The sequence below is a fragment of the Rattus norvegicus genome, chromosome 2 (genome assembly GCF_036323735.1).
Source record: "Rattus norvegicus strain BN/NHsdMcwi chromosome 2, GRCr8, whole genome shotgun sequence".
Taxonomy (NCBI): Eukaryota; Metazoa; Chordata; class Mammalia; order Rodentia; family Muridae; genus Rattus; species Rattus norvegicus.
The window spans coordinates 141,579,542-141,600,209 of record NC_086020.1 but is presented as its reverse complement, the minus strand read 5'-3'; the positions used below and the strand labels follow the sequence as shown (position 1 = coordinate 141,600,209).

General features: G+C 42.3%; 1 protein-coding gene and 1 long non-coding RNA gene across 11 annotated transcripts in view; one reads left to right on the top strand and one right to left on the bottom strand.

Moving 5' to 3' along the window:
* The window catches only part of Dclk1 (doublecortin-like kinase 1), a 293,874-nt gene that overhangs the window by 260,879 nt on the left and 12,327 nt on the right, over nucleotides 1–20,668 (bottom strand). For all 10 annotated transcript variants that reach the window (XM_039103249.2, XM_039103254.2, XM_039103247.2 and 7 more), the window contains exon 3: nucleotides 19,097–19,443. In XM_039103249.2, the coding sequence (XP_038959177.1) occupies nucleotides 19,097–19,443 (347 nt within the window). The remainder of the gene's footprint in view (nucleotides 1–19,096; nucleotides 19,444–20,668) is intronic.
* LOC134485918 (uncharacterized) lies at nucleotides 476–2,653 on the top strand. The gene is made up of 2 exons (XR_010064287.1): nucleotides 476–1,754; nucleotides 2,368–2,653. It is a non-coding gene; the product is annotated as an uncharacterized LOC134485918 (long non-coding RNA).

Here is a 20,668-nt window from a genome sequence, read left to right as displayed (position 1 = left end):
AGAAAAAGTAACATGAGTAGCAGGAGTATTGTAAGTGTATGGTCTGTCTGGGTTATATAAGGAAACTGTCTCAAAAAAATAACTGAGAGTGCATGGATTAATGGCTCAGTGGATTGAGTGCTTCCTAACACAAGCATGAGGACCCCAGAGACAGTCTCTCTCTCTCTCTCTCTCTCTCTCTCTCTCTCTCTCTCTCACACACACACACACACACACACACACACACACACATACACACAGAGGCGAGAGAGAGAGAAAGAGAGAGAGAGAGAGAGAGAGAGAGAGAGAGGAGAGTTCGTTGTATTTCAATTATTGGAAGAAACCAGGTTTTTTGTTTTTTGTTTTTACTTTGGTATTGTTCCCCATTGTCAGTTGTAGAAAAATAATAATAAATAAGATAAATAAATCAAATAAAAACTACACAATCTGGCCACCCAAAAAAAGAAAGTTACTTAGCTATGAGCAGGTTCTTCTGGCTTTGAGAACAGTCTTCCATACTTGATGTCTTCACATGCACATAACCTGCCCGTCATCAGTATCCTATGCTCAGTGGTGAGGGATTGAAAGAGAATGTGAGAAAATGCCATCGAAGTCACCTATCTCCATATTCTCTGCCACCTGAGAGACCCCACTGGGGAGATAGTCGCTGGGGCTAATTAAAAACAACCTTGGGCAAGAAAGGGGAGTGAAACCTGCAAACTTCTTCGCAATTGGAAAGCATCTCCACACTAAAATTCGAAGGCATTCTCTGGTGGTTCAACAGACACAGTCACCAGGTGCCGCTGTGCCAGGACAGATGTTCTAGAGTTACCTGTGAGGTGTCATTCCTTGAGAGGAATCCCCGGTGAAAACTATCTTGGATAGAGGGCAGCAAGATGGAATGATAGGGGGGAGAGATTATGAAAGAACTGGAATTCATTCAGGAAGCCAGTAAAGCCCAGAGCACCCTTATTTCAACCATGAAAGAGCCGAAAGAGACAGGCTTTGAACTATGTCCATGTCCTGCCGGGGGTATCTCAGAAAGGAAGGTAGAGTGAAGAATGGACCTGTGGGCAGCCATCAGCAGCACCTCAGAGGACAGCAATTTGTATTTAGCCCGGCAATACCACAGGTGCAAAGACAGCAAGCGGCTCACGGTGAGAATCTGTCTGCACGTCCTTCCACGAGACACAACTTATAAATCATCCAGTGTGCTTGCACAGTACCATCCAAGCTTTCCTATAGTAGCGGCCACAGTGAGGAGTACAGGAAACAGTTCTAACAAAGGTATGATTACGTGACAATAGATAAAGGGCGGGGTTACAAATGGAAAAAAAATGAGACCGCCCTTGTCAACCTGACACAAACTGGAAGCACCCAGGAAGAGGAAATCTCAGTTGAAGACTTGCCGCTATGGCCTGTGCGCATGTCTGCGAGGCATTTTTTTTTACATTGCTAATTTACATAGGAAGGCCCCACCCACTGTGAGTGGTGCCCTCCCTAGGTGGGTGGACATGGGCTCTCTACGAAAGGGAGCTGAGCAAGCTGCAGAGAGCAAGACAGTAAGCAGCATTCCTCCATGAAGCATGTGTGAGACAGGAGGTTCAGTTCCTGCCTCCAGGTTGTTCCTTGAATTCCTACCTGAATTCCCTCCATAACAGACCTAGACATGTAAGCCAAATTAAGCCTTTCGTCCTCCTCCCCAGGATGCTCTGAGCCATGGTGCTTACCACAGCAACACAAGGAAAACTAGAGCAGAAGCCAACATGTAAGAGGTGAGCGGAGTAAAGAGCAGACGGTGGCTTCTAGGCTGGAGGCGGGGGTAGGGACGGGCATAGGGGGACTCTCTGACTGCTGGTCTTCCAATTCTGCAGTATATTAATAGTTACACGAAACTAGGGCAGACAGACAGAAAGAATTCAGGGAATGGGGAAGGGAAAGGACCTCCGCGCTCCAGTGTCTGGCTGAAGTCTCTCACCAGAGTCAAAAATTCCACACAACTACCAGAGCTTTCCATGACGGTTAGATTGCGTGCCTCCACAGCGACAATGTCTCTCTTATGAGGACGTGTTCCGATAAGAACACTAAAATACAGCGAAGCACGTACAGGATGTATGTATGATCTACAAGTAGAGCCCATCCCTTTCCTGACTGTGCACCTGCATTTTCCAGGAATCTCACAGAAACCCAAATTTACAGAAAGAGGACGAATTCTCACTACTTGGGCGACCTTGAGAACTTTACCTGCATTATCAGAATGCAATCCTGCCCTAAGCACCTGAGGGAGGGGGGCTCGCTGTACTCTCATTTGCAGTAAAGCGGGGAAGGGGGGACTTTAGAAACCCGTTCAACAATATAATTCCCAAACCTCTGAATGCTCATTTGCAGATTCTGCTAAGTCCTTTAAATGTGACGCCTGAGAAGACTGGACCCACATGCCTCCCCCGAGTCTCTCCACATCCTACACAGGCTAAAACCCCTCTCTATGCATGCACTTTTACTGTGTATCCTACTGGCTTCCCTGAAATTCTTTCCTGCAGCAAAGTCAAGAGTTCTTTCTGGAGAACTCCTGGGGTTTCTGCAGGTGGGAAGATGGGTCTGGGTCTTTGTCCTAGGCCTCACTGCTGCTGAGAGCATGACCGTGAATTTATTAAAGGTCATTGTCTAAGACGAACTACAAGGCATACATTTTATGGCCTATCAATTCTACCTTTATAAAACTGTAACCAGCCTTTACAGTTTTTAACACTGACATGTTTTAAATTTGATAATATTCCAGTTCCAAAAAAAAAAAAGATTGTATTTTAGGAGAAAATTCATATTATAAATGTTCATTTGCAGAAAGAATGTAATTTTCCATCATTGGAAAAAGTTCTGCAGCAATCTAAAAGGAAAATATCTTTAAGGTTTTTCTATTTATTCCAAATGGATGATTTCATATAACAGCTCCAAAAGTCACTAAAGCAGCACCAAATGCTGAGGAGAGAGCATTTGAAGGCTTTCCAACCATTTTGTCAAGTGGCACATGCTTGTTCACATGCTCAAATAGTAAAAGGGTCTGAATTTGATAATTAAATATTAAAAGAGCACCAGAATTTGATAATTTTAGGGGAAAAAAGTTATTTCGACACCCTCCTGGGTAAAGTTTATACGGCGTCACAATGAAAAATGAACACGCCTAGGATAAAAAGATGCACATAGATCTTATGTGCTAAAACCTTTGGAAAACACCACAAGGCACAGCATAGAACATGGTGAAGGGTGGGTCTGTCCCACCCTGGATAGGATTCACAAGGGCCCGTTACCTCTGCCCTGTCTCTGTATCTCTGAAGTGAAGACAGCAATAGCGTCTACCACACGGTGGGGTTGGCACGGTAAAAGGAAACTGAATGCTTGGCGTAGGGAGGCATGCGGATAATAGGAGCAAGTCTGCTCTCAATGGGCTCAATAACCTGAAGTTTGTGCTGATTGGAAGCAAAATGCCCTTCCCTTCCCCTTCAGGCTAAGAATTTAAAGTTTATTCCCTACAAGATGGTGCTGTTTGCAGGGGAGGGCAGGGGTTGTGTGACGGTGGGGTTCTGGAACCTCTAGGATGTGGAGCCTTGCTGGAGGAAGCAGTCACAGTCAGGGTCCTCAATGGGTTCCCCTCATCCTGTTCACCCTCTCTGCTTCCTATGTGCTAATGACACGACATTTCTCAGCATTCTGCTCTTGCTGCCTGCGGCCATGCTTGCCTGGCCATTACAGCCTCTCTGAACCCTCAAGACAAAATAAATGTTCTTCTCTATGCTGCTTTTGGCCATGGCATTTTGTCACAGCCACAGAAATGTAACGAATACACCTGCATCCTTGGGCCTTTGCTTCCCGGGGAGGCCGGTACACCAGACATGCTGATACCAGCTGGGCATAACAAACTCTTTCTCGGCTGTGATTCATTCCACACTGTGTTACTGTCATCCCCTGACTCATAGATGCTGCTAAGTCTGGATTTCCTTCAGCTGATAGCAAAAGAGGACAGAGCAAAGGCTGCTCCGACAGAATTCACCCAGCAGGTTCACTCCCACAGCCCGTCCAAGTGAGAGAAGTCCAAGAAAAGGATTAAATAATTTAAACACATAATCTAACCACCAGTAGAGCTTGCTTTTTCAAAAACAACCTCACTTTAAGACCTTAAAAATAAAGTAAGGTAAAATCAGATCCTACTGGTCTTTAAAAAAATAGCAATAAAAATAACTTCTAATGGTCTCAGCTATGCTCATAGACCAGTGTCAAATTCAGTCACCATCAGACAAGCTTCCTCCTGCAGCAAAAGGGAGCAAATACAGAGACCCACAGGCAAACATCATATAAAGACCTTGAGCACTCAGCCCTAAATGAGATGTCTTCATCAAAGCCCTCCCCTCAGAGCTCAGGGAAGCCTGTGGAAGAGGAGGCCGAAAGACTGTAGGAGCCAGAGGGGATGGAGGACACTAGGAGAGGGAGGTCCTCTTCCTCAACTGAGCAAAGGTCATATGAGCTCCTGGAGACCGAAGCACAGGTCTGCATCAGGTACGCTGTGTATATATTATGGCTTCTGATCTGGAGTTTTTATGTGAACAGAACGAGTGGCTCTCTGACTTTTGGGTCTCTTTTTCTTCTCTTGGTTTGCCTCGTCCAACTTTGACGTGACTTTTTTTTTTGGTTGATCTTACTATATTTTATTTTGTTGTTTGGTTGTTATCTCTTAGAATCCTGCTTGTTTCTAATGAGAGACTGAAAGGGAGTAGGATCTGAAGGGGAGGGGAGGTGGGAAGGAACTGGGAGGAGCAGAGGGAGGGGAAATAATCAGGATATGTGTATGAGAAAAGGATATTTTAAAAAATAAATAAAGGCTAATGTTTTAAAGAAAAGAAGAAAAAAAAGAAAAGAATGTATCTTTACTGTTGATTATCAATGAACTTCTAGTTCTTCTATACCAGGCTCCCAACCTTCCTAACACTGTAAACCTTTACTACAGCTCCTCATATTGTAGTGATCCCCCAACCATAATTTTTTGTTTTCATAACTATATTTTTGTTACTGTTAGGAATTGTAACATAAACGTCTTTGGAGACAGAGGTTCATAAAAGGGGTCACAACCCACAGGCTGAGAACCTCTGCTTTATACCCTCTATTCTCCTTACTCAAAAGGAGTAGGTGGTTGTGACAATCCCAGAGGCTGAGTTTTTGGTTTTCCTGATCTTGAAGTTTTAAGTGGATTGATGTCATTGCTCTGACTGCCAACATGCCTTCATAGGAGAGCTGAGGCTAAGGATGTTGAAATTTGGACAGTTACAAAGCGTTCTCAAGTCATTTAAAATTGGCCACTGGCTTTATGAGAAGGGATTCATTTTAATGAAAGCCACTTAATAGCACATGGGTACACAAAGCTAAACATTTTGTATTGTTTAAGTTCTGAATGCATTAACAAAACCACTCAGACTTATCAAAGCTTTGAAGGCAATTTGCCTAAAAGTGTTTCCAGGCTGTCCAGCTGCTACAAGGACATTTCCAAGTAAAAGTAACTCTACCAATCCTCTGCTACCTACAGGAATATGCAATTGTGATAAAGGGTTTCTCTCGAATGACGTCACTGGAGAGCACCTGTTCTCAGCATCTGTGCTGTGCCCGACACACACCGCACGGAGAACAGGCAGTCACAGCCAGAAAACACATTTAGGTAAAAAGAGCAAGGTGTCATCTTCTTGACGGAATCTGTTAAACTAAAACTGTTGATCCAGTTTGGCTAAACCACAGAGCTGTCTGCAGCAGCTGGCTCACAGAGTCGGCTTGGGAAGAGGTCTGTTTCATGATCACTGTCAACATTCTGCCTGATGAAATAATATTTGAGTTTGATTTCTTTCCAACTAAAAGAGGTCAAAGGTGATGTTTTTTGTCTCCTTTTCTTGCCCATCTCATTGGGGTCACCACATGTAATGATAATTTAATAAAATGGTGTTTATTTTAAAATACAAAGTGACTAGGACTATTAATTTGAAATGAAATACAAATAAAACAGAGAAGGATCTTTTGCTATTAAAAAAAAAATCAACCTATGATGTTGCCAAGAAACATGACCATTTTCCCAGGCCATCTTTTCACAGGACACTGAGTTCAGAAATGGGGTGAGAATTATGGAGACAATTCCATTTGTCTCAGGGCAAAGCATCAAGCATCCAGGAAAAGTGAAGGAGTGACCGGGCTCTCCACACAGAGGTCTGACTTAATGCTGAAACTCATTACTTTTGACTTTCCTTTCCAAAAGAGAGGGTCACTGGGCTTTTAAATGTGTTTGTATGGCTTTGTGTGTCCTGGCTGGTGCGGAGTCAATGCCCGTCCACAGGTGCCCCAAGTAGGGACATCTCCTTTGCCTCTTAGCCTCTCCTCCGCTACACCGTAAGAGACCATTTGAGGTCCTTCCCACCGGCTTATCTCATCCACTCTTCTCGGCAAGCAAGTCTGTGAGATATGAGATCCTTGGTACTAAATATCTAGGCACTGTGTCTGGAGATTACCTTCAAAGGTATTTGCTCCCCCATTTTCTATACACATTAAAAATGCTCTGGTGCCGGGCATCTTCCATGTTGGGAGTTTTCTCGCTTGTAAGAACTGTACCTGGCAACTGTCGATGATCTAAATTCAGCCCGTGGGAGTTTTATTGACTTTCACTCATGCCCACTGAAGATGCCCAGAAGATGAATGAGGAAAATACTCATCTGTGTACAGTGTGGAGAAGGACAGACAGCACCCAGCAGCACACATTTGGATGGACTCATTGGTCACGGCGAGCATTGATGTCTTCTTCAAGGTTGGCATTTGCACAGTGTGGTCACCTTTCCCTGAATCCCCTAATCTCCATTAAGTCTTCTTACCAGACGGCATCCATCTCCCTCCCATCAAGGCTAGATTTCAGCAGGAACACATTTCCTACCAACGGTCTGGATACTTTCCTACTGACAATTGTCTCTTGCCATCTGATTTGAAGACTGGTACTGAGGGAATTTGGATCAAATTGCTGCTGTCTGCTGACACTTGTCTTAGAGGACTTTTAAGAGTATGAGTCATATTTTTAGTATGTAGAGTTATTTACAATTCCTTTCTATTGCATAAGTAGCTTTTAAAAACTCCTATGCCACTATAGTGAAAAATCTCAAAAAACTAAAACATCTGCGGCATTCAGTCGGTTTCATCCTGAGTGGACCAGTACTGTCAACTATATACAAGACTCTGTGTTCTATACCCAGATCCTACAAAAAAAGGACCAAAGTGATATCAAATTATACAAAGTAGAGTTCTTTTTAAACAAAAAGGCAAAGAAAATGGACCAAACCATGACTGAGGGCCATCTTATCCATCAGACTATGAGTAATTTTAATTTATCTTAATATTTTCTCATTTACATGGAAATTCTTTACATTGATTACATATTAATCTGTGGTTGAACACATCAATTAAAAATTAAATCTCTCATCTGTTCTTTTGTTTCGAGGGCAAGCTGTTTGCAGCATAGTTCAGATTTTAAATTGGGTTTCTAGAAGTTCCATTTAATTTCTGAAACTGTTGCTTTTTGCTTAATTTGGTTGCAGAAATTTAAGCCAATCGGGGAAATCTGTCTCGGCATAATGCTAACACCACCAACGCCCTCAGTTCTGGAGATTTGAAGCTTCACAACTGGGGTAGATTCTTCCTTGAGACTTATTGGCTCACCAGTTTTTAAACCCATCAGCCACCCCTTCCTTTTGACACTGACCGACCAAGGCAGTGTCTAGAAGATTGAGGTTAGGTTGTCTGACTAAGGTGGTGAGATCTTTCTAACAGAATATCTATTGTTCTCTCACAGGACAAAATTGCATCCAGTAGCCCTAAGAATGCTCCCAAAATTGGGAGATAGATTTTGTTTTATAAATTATCTTAAGTGTTTCACAAGTAGGCATTCAAGGTAGGAAGCAATGACTAAGATGGGTACCTCAAAGTCTAGTTAAACTGCTGGGGGCTATTAAAGTTGCTTGGCACTCCACAGCCATGAACCCTGAGGTGACCAATGACCTATATTTCCTTTGACCCTCCACGGCCATAGGTGTTCATTTTGCTGGACAATTGAAGCAATGTGCTAATTTTAAGAGCATGGCCTGGGACAAACTGTAGAGTTGTTCAGGATGGTGGTTTTAATGGAAATGGTCTCCATAGGCTCACAGGGAAAGGCATTATTAAGAAGGATAGCCTTGTGTGAGTAGGTGTGATCTTGTTGGAGGAAGTGTGTTACTGGGGGCAGGACTTTGAAGTTTCAGAAGCTTAAGCCAGGCCTGGTGCCACTCTCTCTTCCTGCTGCCTGCCAATCCAGATGCAGACCTCTCAGCTCCTTCTCCAGCACCATGTTGTCCTGCATGCTTCCCACCAGGATGACAATGAACTTAAACCTCTGAACTGTAAGCCAGCCCCAGTTAAATATTTTCCTTTATAAGAATCGCCATGGTCATGGTGTCTGTTCATGACAATAGAAATCCAAGCTTGGACATCCAGTTGTTGAGATATCAAATCACTAGATGAGCAAAGCTCTCACCAAGTCAGGCCTTGGAGATGCAGAGGCCAACAGGATACCTTCTTGGCCACAATACCATAAAATTTAAAGAAGAAACAAGCATGTATTAGACCAAGATAATGAGGACTTATAGGTTATATGCAATAGCAGCGAATGGGTCCCAAGAGATGAAGCTAGAGTTCTCCCAAGAAACAAGTAAGCGATCTATAGATGAGATGACCTTTAGGTTGAATCTTGAGAAATGAAGGAGGCTTGGCTTTGTGGAGTCAAACAGTGCTGCTAATTCAGAAAAATGTGTCGAATTACCATGGTAATAATATTCAGCATAAATATGAGTGATGACTGGCTCATATGAGAAGATTTTCAATAAATGATCCTAACAATATTAATATAGCCTTATGGTTAAATAGATGACCAACGTGTAGATATCCTTAAGGAATGCCCTGTGCCATCAAAGGAGCAAGCAAAGAAAATAACATCCTGGCTGAATTTATAATTGAATGTGAATAAGTGTTCTGATAAAACACTGATAGTGCATTTTAGTGGTTCAGTTATAAAGGAAACAACACAAAATGACCAATTCCGTGCTCCTGGTATAACGAAACCAGTGTGATTAGTAGTTACCAGCAACTAATTAATGTTAGGAAATCCTGGAAACTGATGCAAAACATAAGTATAAGCCTTTGCTAGAGTTCAAGCTACTTCATTAATGACAACCCCAATAATGTGAGGTACATGTTCTTGTAACAACTTTAAAGATAAAACAAATCCAGAGAGCTTGATTTGCCAACTCTGGTGAGTGTTAGAGTCAGGATTTCAGGAGGTTTCATTCCAAATATCATGTTCTAGGCATTATTACAGGGATTGTTTCCACAGGTATGGTGGTTTGAATACATTTGTCCCAGGAATGGCACTATTAGGAGGTGTGGCCTTGTTTGAGAAAGTGTGTCATTGTGGGGGGTGGGCTTTGAGATCCTTCTCCTAGCTTTCTGGGAGCCAGTCTTCTGTTCGCCTTCAGAACAAGATATTGAGCTCTCACCTCCTCCAGCGCCAGGCCCGCCTGAAAATTGCTGTGTATCCTGCCTTGATGATAATAGACTGAACCACTGAACCTGTAAGCCAGCCCTGATTACATGTTCTCCTTAATAAGAGTTGCCTTGGTCATGGTGTCTGTTCACAGCAGTAAAGCCCTAACTATGACAATGAGGAAAGACATATTTACAAAAGAGAGGGGGAGAGACTGGTCATCATTAAGGCATATTACTAAGTAGAAGCCTCCTATCATATACTTCAAACATGATTTTCCTCAAACCAATAACCAAACAATTGAACTCTTAGCATTTCAATGTAACAACTGTCAGTAATTAGAAACTTTATGGGTGTTTTGTTTTGTTTTTGTCAAACTGATACAAACCTATTCATACCGGAGAAAAGGGAATCTCAATTAAAGAATTGTCTCCAACAGATAGGTCTGTAGGTTTGTCTATGGGGCCTTTTCTTAATTATTTGGTGTTGGGGGACCCAGCCCACTGTGGGTGGTGCCATCCTTAGGCAGGTTGGGGAAGCCTTTACAAGAAAGCTGAGCAAAGGGACAGAAAGCAAGCCCATGAGCAGAGCTCCTTTCTGGTGTCTCTTTTCAGTTCCTGCCATGGCTGTTTTTAGTGATGAACAGTAACCTGTAAGCCAAACAAGCCTTTTCCTCCCCACGTTGCTTTGGTCAGTGTTTTATCACGGCTGCAGATAAACAAACGAGAACAGGAGCCAATCATAATGCTAAATATGTCACGTGGGTTATTTCCTTTAACACGTATGCCAACAACGCAGGCGTCATTATTCTCATGACACAGGGGGTAAAACAGTATTGTCAGACAGTTAATTGCTCCCGCTGGGAGAGCGCTTTTCATTGTCTCTTGGGTAGAAGACAGATTTCTGACCCAAATCTATCAGTCTACAAAGCCAGTGATATCTCTTTTGTGTCATGTAACTGTTGCTACCTATATTTAAGTTAAAATACATCAAAATTCCTCATCCTAAGCAAATTCAATATACAATATACAGGAATTAAAATTTTAAATAAGTAAGCTACTTATGGTGGTTTGAATATGAATGGGCCCCATATGCTCTTATATTTGAATGCTTTTTCTCAGTTGGTGGGCTGTTTAGGAAGGATTCAAGAGGTTTGGCATTGTTGGAGGAGGTGTATCACTGTGGTGGGCTTTGAGCCCACATGAGGGTCGGTCTGTCTATCCATCTATCTGTCTGTCTGTCTATCATCTAACTGTCATCCATCCATCCTTCTATTCATCTATCATCTATCTATTTATCATCTATCTATCTGTCTGTCTATCATCTGTCATATACCCATCCATCTATACATCTATCATCTATCTATCTATCTATCTATCTATCTATCTATCTATCTATCTATCTATCTATCTACCTAACAATCATCTATTATCTGTCACCCACCCATCTATCTATCTATCTATCTATCTATCTATCTATCTATCTATCTATCTATCTACCTACCTACCTACCTATCAATCATCTATCTATTATCTGTCACCCACCCATCTATATATCTATCTATCTATCTACCTGTCTCTAACTATCTATCTATCTATCTATCTATCTATCTATCTATCTATCTATCTATCTATCATCTACCTATCAATCATCTATTATCTAACTGTCACCCATCCATCTATATATTTATCTATCTATCTACCTATCTCTAACTATCTATCTATCTATCTATCTATCTATCTATCTATCTATCTCTCTATCATCTATCATCCATCTATTATCTATCTATCTATCTATCCATCTATCTATCTATCATCTCTCTAGTTCTAGCTCTAGTTCTGCCTGCTCCCTGTAGATAAGGGTGTAAGCTCTCAACGGTTGCTCAAGAGCCACACCTGCCTGCCGCCATGCTTCCTGTTGCTTCCTGCCACAATGGTCATGGACTGTAAGCTAGTATCCCATTAAATTATTTCTTTTAGAACTTGCCTTGGGCATGGAGCCTCTTCACAGCAATAGTGCCGTGACTAAGGCACGATCTATCAGTCATCTTGTGGGTACTTGAACAGATATCCGAGATAATCCATTTAGAAAGAGAAAAGGTTTATTTTGGTTTATGGTTTTAGAACTTCCAATCCATGGTCTACTGACCACATTGCTTTGGGGCCTGTGCAAAAGTAACACGTCATGGCAGAGAGCGTGTGGAATGGCAAGCCACCCACTTTATGGCTGCGGGGTGAAAGGACAGGGGAAGGGACTGAAGGGGTGTCTCAGGGGTTGCACTCATCTTGTGTTAAACCAAGTTTGCCTTACAGCGTCCATTTGAGCAATTTTACATCTGCCTTTACTCCGGCTCCAGCAGATCTGACAAGCCTGACCTCCATGATTCACTGTACTGTGTGCGCTCAACTGCACACAGGTGGACACATATACAAACGACACAAAAACAAAGCAGATATTGTTAAAGACAAACATGAACACACACACACAGACACCCAAACACAGAGAGAGAGAGAGAGAGAGAGAGAGAGAGAGAGAGAGAGAGAGAGAGAGAGCGCAGGGAAAGCAGGGGCTTGGCTCCTGCTGCTCCCTCTGATGCTATTTCCCAGTGATGTAAAGACATTGCATTCATTCCCATCTCTTAGAGCCTCGATCTTGAGGAGTGAACCTCTAGTACCCAGATTCCTGAGAGACATCCAGGATTTGAACCAGGTAAGGAATCTAAATGAATTTCTCAGACTTAAGAAAAAACTACAAGCCAGCCTTTCAGACTGCAATGAAGCCCATTCACAGCTGACTTTAGAGTCTGAGCCTTTCCACCATCCCAATAGGGTTCCAAGTTCCCAACCAGAGGCCATGAGCTCCCAGCCTATGAGAAGCAGAAGTCACCACTAAGAGGCTATCCCTGACAGTCTACCAGAGCTCCCACTGCACACTACTGAGGGGCCTTTGGAAAATGGGTTTTTGTCCTGTTTTAGAACTTTCAGAGCTTGCACTTCCTAGCCTAGAAAACTGACCATTGTTAAAACTACCACTTGTAGAGCACACACTATGCAGACACTCGTAGCTGATTACAGCAAGCAGAAGAGGATGTAACTCTTCCCAAATTGGAGGAAATAAAATCTACATAAGGACACTTGTAGTGGCTAAGTCTTGATTAGCCACCAAACACACATCACCTAAAATAGCACACCCTATTCTGAACACTTTAATTCTCTCAGTAAAATGTCATAATTATTTTTAATCTCCCTTTTCTTTGAAATCGGCTAAAATATTTCCATCAACTCCCAGATCTGGTGAGTTGGGAGCATAGTTGAACATGTGCTCTAAGCTTTTGTTAAAAATTTAAATCTGGCATTTGAAACTGAGAATTAAATTTTTAATATTAATTGCAAGCAAAGCTTTAAAAAGTGCTAAATTCATCTTCCCAATTTAGATAATAAGTCACAATAGTAAAAAATCACCTGGATCAGAATGAAGAGTTTAAATATGCAATGGGAATAAGAGCTGTCACAGAAAAGCTTTATTTTCTTAAAAAAAAACATTACCAACAGATATGGGAGATCTCCTCTTCAGACCCAATGAATTCTTATATTTTACTTTTCATCTAGAAACTTTCATTTTTCCCACTTTTAATGTTTACTATTATAACCAAGGTCAGATATTTAGTGACATTTATCTCTTATTACACTAATAAAAGGAAAAGGTGACTTATTCTGTAAATGCAATTATTTTTAAGATCCTTCGTGCTTTAATTATTCATGTTTATATTATATGTACAGTGTTAGACTGGTCGTGTATACGTGCACCTCATGTGTGCAGTGCCCACAGAGGCCAGAAGAGGGCACTGGATCCCCTGAAACTAGACATACAAATGGATGTGAGCCACCGTGTGGGTGCTGGGAACCAAACACAGGTCCTCTGCAAGAGCAGCCTGTGCTCTAACCACAGAGCCATCTATCCCTGCAGCTCCTAAACACCGCTACTTTAATCTCAGATTAAAATTAGGTATCTAAAGCCAAAAGAGAAAGGAGCATCTTGTGATATGTGCCTCACTAATCCTCTAGGCAACCAAACAGCAAAATGGAACAATTACGACTGCATTCTGAGATAGAGTTGAATGCAATGGTGCCTCCCTCTCTCTCCCTCTGTAACGGTAGAATTTTTCCACTTGATATTTCCAGGCCATGACTGACCTCTTGGGTCACCACTGAAAGTGGAAAGGCGAAATGACTGGTCAGGGTGGAATACTGTGCGTTAGCCAAATGATCCTTAAGATTTTTCACATAGGAAAAACAATAAAATGTCCACTCATGCAGGCGTGCTATTCCTGGTGGATTTTACAAAGTGCGCTGCCATATGAGATGTTTATCAGATAAAAATGTAGCATCGCTGGTTTTCCTCCCCTCTGTTTATGCACTGAGCATGCTATAGCTTCAGTATCTAAGAATGCACAAGATGCGGCTGCGCCGGTGTTTCCTGCCTAAGGACTATCTGGTCTACCATTGCCGCATTACAGAGAGGCTGCGGGTCATTTGAAAATGACTTGCCTAGGATCTTCACTGTACAAGTGACCTTCTTGGGGACTTGCTGTTCTTGATATTTCTAAGGAAGTGCCAAAAACCGTGAATTTAGAAGACTTACCGGCTGCAGGTAGCCAGGTTGACATTTCCATAAAAGGATTCAAGAGACATGCTATGCTTACACCAAATCTTGTATCTCTGAAGCTTAATCGTGTTAGAACAGTAATATTTCAGGGGTTGGGGATTTAGCTCAGTGGTAGAGCGCTTGCCTAGGAAGTGCAAGGCCCTGGGTTCGGTCCCCAGCTCCAAAAAAAAAAGAACCCCCCCCCAAAAAAACAGTAATGTTTCAAATGACCTCCAGGAGTGACTGCTCGGCAGGGAAAGAGAAGCGCCAACACCGAGACATGCCAGAGGAAGCGACTCTCAGGTTCTCCGATTCTGGGAACCTCTGTGCGATGTGCAGAGACGGGGTGTGACTATGATTTGCACACGTTCTCTTGCTTTCTGAGAGGCCCTCAATCAAGAGTGAGAAAAATGAAGCACCATTGAAAATAGGGCTTGGCAAATATTCGTGAGAATTCGGCATGTATGGCAGCTGATAGCTTGATTCCAGGGTGTGCGCAGTCACCCTGAAAGATGGTGGGACGCTATGGGAACAGAGTGTTTTAGCTGTGCAATTCAGGATTTTTATGTTCGTGAGCCCCTGTGGTCACCTTAACCAACTGCAGTTTCCGGTAGGTACTTCACACTGTGAAACTTTTCTAGTACTTTGATTTCCTGAGCTCAGTCTAAAAATATCTCAGAAACAAGTGCCGGAGGCTGAATGAACTCCCAGGCCATGGCTTTAACGCAACCCTGGGAGGGAGCAACGTAGGAGGCCGCATGGAGGCTAGAACCGGTGAGAAGAGTGTGGGCACTATGCCCTCCAGTGCCCCGCTCCTCTGGGTAACCATGAACAGTGGCCACGGCTTTCACTGTGACTGCTAAAACCACAGCATCGGCTGTTCGCATCCATAACACATCTGTGTGCTGCCTGGAGGTGACAACGAAACCATTTCAGCTTGTGCATCATCCTCACTCCTCACCACACGGCTACCAAACGCACCCAAGCATTCATTTTATGAGCAGCTCTGCCTCTTCAGTGCAAAATTATTACCTTTCAGTGTTTACTGCAAATTGGATTTTCCATCCAGTTTATGGATTTGATGCAGGCCTTAGTTAAGCAAATAAAAATAAATAAGCGAAGTCCAAAGTCGCTTAGTTAGGTTAGAGTGTGGTGCTAATAAAACTTGGTACAAATCTCAAAAGGCTGATTCCTGGTGGCAGCACATAGGTGCCCAGGCCATGATGTACTGGGTGTGCTTGCTAATTTTATATCCGCATGATATAATCTAGAGTCATTTTGAGGGAAACTCCTTTGAGAATATTCTTCCACCAGACTGCCGCGTGAGCAAGCCATCAGTGCATTTTCTTGATTAACAATTGAGGTGAGAGGTCCCAGTCTACCGTGTGTGGTGCCGCCCCTGGGCAGGTGGTCCTGGAGCAGCGCTATGAGAAAGCAAGATGATCAAGCCACGAGGACCAGGCCAGTAAGCAGCACTCCTCCATGACTTCTGCTTCAATCCCTTTCCCCAGCTCCCTTCCTTGAACTTCCGCCCTGACTTCTTCCCTTAGCAGAGGAGTGTGACAAGACAGTCATATGTAAAATAAATCCCTTCCTCCCAAGTTGCTTTTGGTCATGGTCCTCACAGCAACAGAAACCTAACTAAGACACGGGTAAGATGCCATTATGACCCACCAAGTGTCACTGCACAGGAAGGCTTGAGAGAAACCGGCTGCTTCTCAGAGGCTAACTCAACCTCAGCCAGAACTGTCCAAACACGCTACTTGAACAAACTATGTATTGGGCACATTTCCTTTTTGAAGGGAAATGATTCAAAAGCTCCTGGGGTCCATGACGAAGGACTTTTTTTTTCCTTCTGGGAATTCAAGCAAATGTCTTTCATGTTCTTTGACGCTGTCATCTAATTCTTCTGCACAGAAAACTGTGATTCACAGAAACATAGTCAACTTCCGTAGTCAGTCAGAACAGCTGCAGTGGGTATGATTTGTCATCTGTCTTGACTATGTGTCTACCTGTCTATCTGTCCTGCATCCACCCATCCACCCTACCCTGAAAATATTCAAATGAGACTCCTTTGGAAAATGTTTGCACTATAGTTTAGAGGGTGAACGTCCCACTCAGGCCTGCTTCTTAATGGCTTGTTTCCCAGGCTGATGTCATGAGCATGTGGTTGAGCCATTAAGATGTAGACCTTCACTGGAAGTCTTTAGGTTATTGGGGATATACCAAAGGAGAGGATTTCGGACTCTTCTTGACCCATTCCTCTTACTTCCTGGATTTGAAATGAAAGTCTTTGCTCACCTGTCCAAGTTCCTACCAGGAAGTTCTGCCTTGCTATTGGTCCAAAGGACCTGATCATTAGCACCCGCAAACCTGTGAGTCAGGTACTGTTTTCTTTCTATTAGTAGAATCTTTATACTTATAGAATCTCTCAATTCTCCCTGGGATGGGAGAAAGCTGCCTGCCCACTGTTCCATTTAAATTTTTTCTCAACAGTTTTTTTCCATGCTCTGACCTGATCTGCCCTGATAGAATGATGACCAGCACAAGTCACAGAGTATCACTGGCTCAAATTCCAACTCCACTGCTGTTGTTTTTAAGCATGTTTTTAACGTGTTTAACAAATATGTCTTTGCACGCTTCTCTATTGAGGAAGAGCAAGAATCTAACTTTTGCAGGGATTAAACATGCTCGTACATACTATGTGCTTAGAATGATGCTCAATAAACCTGTTATTAAATGTCAGCAGTTCTATCACTGTCAGGGGCTGAAACCATAAGTGCTCTAGGACACAAGAGCAATAGTAGCCATGTCTTATTGGTGATTATGATGAAGCTCAGTCACGTGATTTTAGAATCACTTGGTTCCAAACCAAGATCTGAATCCCAGTCTCTGAGTATTAAATATTGGATTACTTCCAATAGTACTGAATTATTCACGTCTGTTTACATTAGTCCATAGGAAACACAGCCGCCGTGAAATGTTGACATTAAGGGAACTCAGAGAAGAAGAAACAGTTGAGAACATTCTATCAAATCAGGAGAAAGGAAATGATTGGTTGCCACGAGGGTTAGCTGAAGCAGTGGCCCCTGACTTGGTGACTTACTTACCATACAGTGATTTTGAATACCCTGAATTCTAAACGAAAAAAGCAGGAGAGGAAGTGAGGGAAGGAGGAAGGGGGAGGAACTCTCATAAATAACTCAAAAGTCTTTTGAACTAAGTTATAGAAAGTAAGAGGTTTCCTTATAGCTTCCTTAACTAGCCTCATTTCTCACTTTGTACTCATATCATGCCTATCCCTACTGCCCACCCGTATCCCCTGTGCCAGCCATTGCTGGTCCCCTTCCTCTACACCCCTCCCCATATTCTTTCACATACATGTATATTTTTTGTCTTAAATTTTTCCTTTTTTTTTGAAAACAGATAAACACTCGTGTTGAAAACAATCGTCTCAGAGAAACGCACAACTACAAGATGTTTTGTACAACCGGAGATGGGCTGAAATGTCTAAATGTGTTGTTCCTCTCTTTGCTGCCACCGTAATTCACCATCCCATGGTGGACTTGCTGGGTCCTGATACATAGAGAACATTGAGGCCACTTAGATCTATAAGATGGAGAATATGGCCCCACAAATCCTTATCTACATGCAGGTTTGATGAGACAAGCAGAAGCTGGTCAATCGTCACAGACAACAGCACACTCCTTTGCTGCTAATGAATTTTAATAACTTAGGACATTTAAAGGCATCCCTGGGAGAAGGGATTCTTCACGACTGACACGTTTTATAGTGTTACCATCTATTCTCATTCATAAAGTTTGGTTGTGTTAGCCTTCAGGAACTTTCATGAGAGTTCCACTTAACACAGTCTCTTCGTTATGAATCTAGTTTAGAATTTAAGATGAGCTAAATCATGCAAATCCTTCAAATTGCCTTCAAATTATAAAAAAAAGCTATTCAAAAGAACCACATTAAAACTACATTTTGGAATGGTTTCTGGGGAAGTGAGTGCTTTATGGGTAAGAGGCTTCTGGTAAGTTGACCGTGCTTCAGGGGGTGATCCCACACCCTTAAATATATAAGCAGTACAAATTGGATCCAGTGGGTTATTAAAAAAATAAATAAATAAAGCACATGAAGTTGGAAGGGTGTGAGGAGGTGGGGGTGGATCTGGGAGACGTTAGGGGAAGTAGTAGGGGATGGACATGATCAAAATATACTGCATGAAATTCTTAAATACCAATAAAATACATTGCAAAAACATACATTTCGAGCAAAGGTAATAATGCTGAAAATGATCACCGTAAGCAAAAAGGCCCCACTAAACTCCAAATGAGTAGCAAACACACTGTGCATGTGAACAGTGTGGCGTTTTCCTGCAGCTCCCCATCCATGTCTGACAAAGTAGCCCAGGGGGGCATGCCATTCCTTAGCTAGAGTTTTAAAAAAATCTCTACAATTCAATTGAAGCTGACTAATGAACGCTTCTGAGATGACTTCTATCTTGCCCCATCAGCCTCGGTTTCTCTCAGAATCTTAGCTTTAAGGCTCTTGCAGGCCTTAAAGGACATAGGACAAATTTGAAAACAGAAGACAAAACAGCATTGTTATCCTAAGCAAATAAATACTGAAACAATAAAAATAATGGTTTACTCTTCAAAGATATCCCCTCTCTGTTTTTTCTTTATTATGATGATTAATCCTGTTTGGTACTAATATTCAACTAACATCAGATTACAAAGTGTTTGTTGATGACTAAATAACCCAGTCCCTTCTACAACCAACAAAACGTGTGCTTCAGGTCCACACTGTGTGCCAGGTATAACCTCCCACCCCAGTTTCCTGACTCTCGCCCATAAAGCCAGAGTCCTGATGCTCCGTTCTTACCTGCTTCCCATCCAGGGTGTACAGACGCTTCACCACACCCGAGTCCAGCTTGATAGCATCGGTAATGTCAGTGAGAACCTGCTCGAAGGAATGAGCCGTCTTCTTGTTCAACAGGATTCTGACAGCCTTTCGTGGCTTCACCCCACTTCTGATGATGGTGACCAGCTTGGGTCGAATGAAATCCTTATTCTCCCGAACCTCCGAAGGTCCCCCCTTGGCAGTCGCCAGAGAAGACACTGCCCGGGAGGCTGAGGTGGTCTTGACGTTCACTGACCAATTGGGGTTCACGTTCTTGGTGTACTCCAGCTTCTTAAAGGGCTCAATGGAGCCACAGACATAGCTCTCACCTGAGGAAGAGAGAGAATTTCAAATTTGCACCCACGGGAACCCATTTCCTTCCCCCACATTCAGCCTTTCATTTCTCCTTTTCTACACAGAGGCAAGAAATGCCTATGACTTTTGAATCAATGGAAGAGTGATTGACAGTGAATTAAAACAAACCCCACAATTTCTCACTTCTAATAACTTTCTTTTGATACAGTCTGGCACCTCTGGAAGAAAAGAAAAAAGCAAAACAAAAAAACATTTCTCTCCCTTTGGCTGCTGATGGAAATACTGACGGACTTGAATCAGCTTCCGAAAAAGAACTGGAGTTCAAAATTGAGATTATCTTTTGATATTAAGGGCATTCAAATTTTTAGCAAACTTCAATGTTAGAAGCACATTCATTTGGGGCCTGAGATGATTTGAAAACTAAAAGTGAATCAGAGCACAGCTTCTTAAATAGGTGATATATAAGTGTAATGAGAGTGTATTACAAAGATTCTCTTTGGTCAGATGAAATTGAGAGCCAGTCAACATAGTAACTCTTCTCCTCTGTTGTCTGCATCATGCGGACCCAGCCACACATACAAGGAAGTCGGTTCAAACTTGCCAATTAGCAAAAACAAAGAGAATGACCAATCTATAATCTATAAAATCACAAATATACTGTAGTATCACAAAATATTTATTAATAAATAACTCAAGAGTATGCTAATGAGACACTTGGTTTGAAAATATGTAGATTAGATGCAAAAGACCACAACACAGGTGCTGAGCGACAGCAAATTATGGAATAACTGATTCTAAAAAAAAAAACAACATTTTTTAATCCCTTTTCTTGGATGTGTCAAGAATGACAAAAAAACTAACCAGCACAAAATGTGTGCCAAGATTTATTTTGCTAAGAGGTTTGAACACTTCTTTCAAACATACTTGTGCCCCATAAGAACCTATAAAGCTAAAACATATTAAACCCTTTTCATTAGCAGAGTCTGATTTATTGCAGGTATATTTTTTACTCAGATCTGAGTAGATTACACACACACACACACACACACACACACACACACACACACACACACACATACAAATGCATATACGTATATGTTGCTGTGCCAGGGCGTTTGTTGAAGGATCATGAACTTATCAGTGGGAAGAGCTATGTAGAAGTTCAGGTTGAAGACTGTGCTATGTGAGTTTGTGACCTTGTACCAATCCTTTAGGCTTCAGGGTAATGGTTTACTCAAT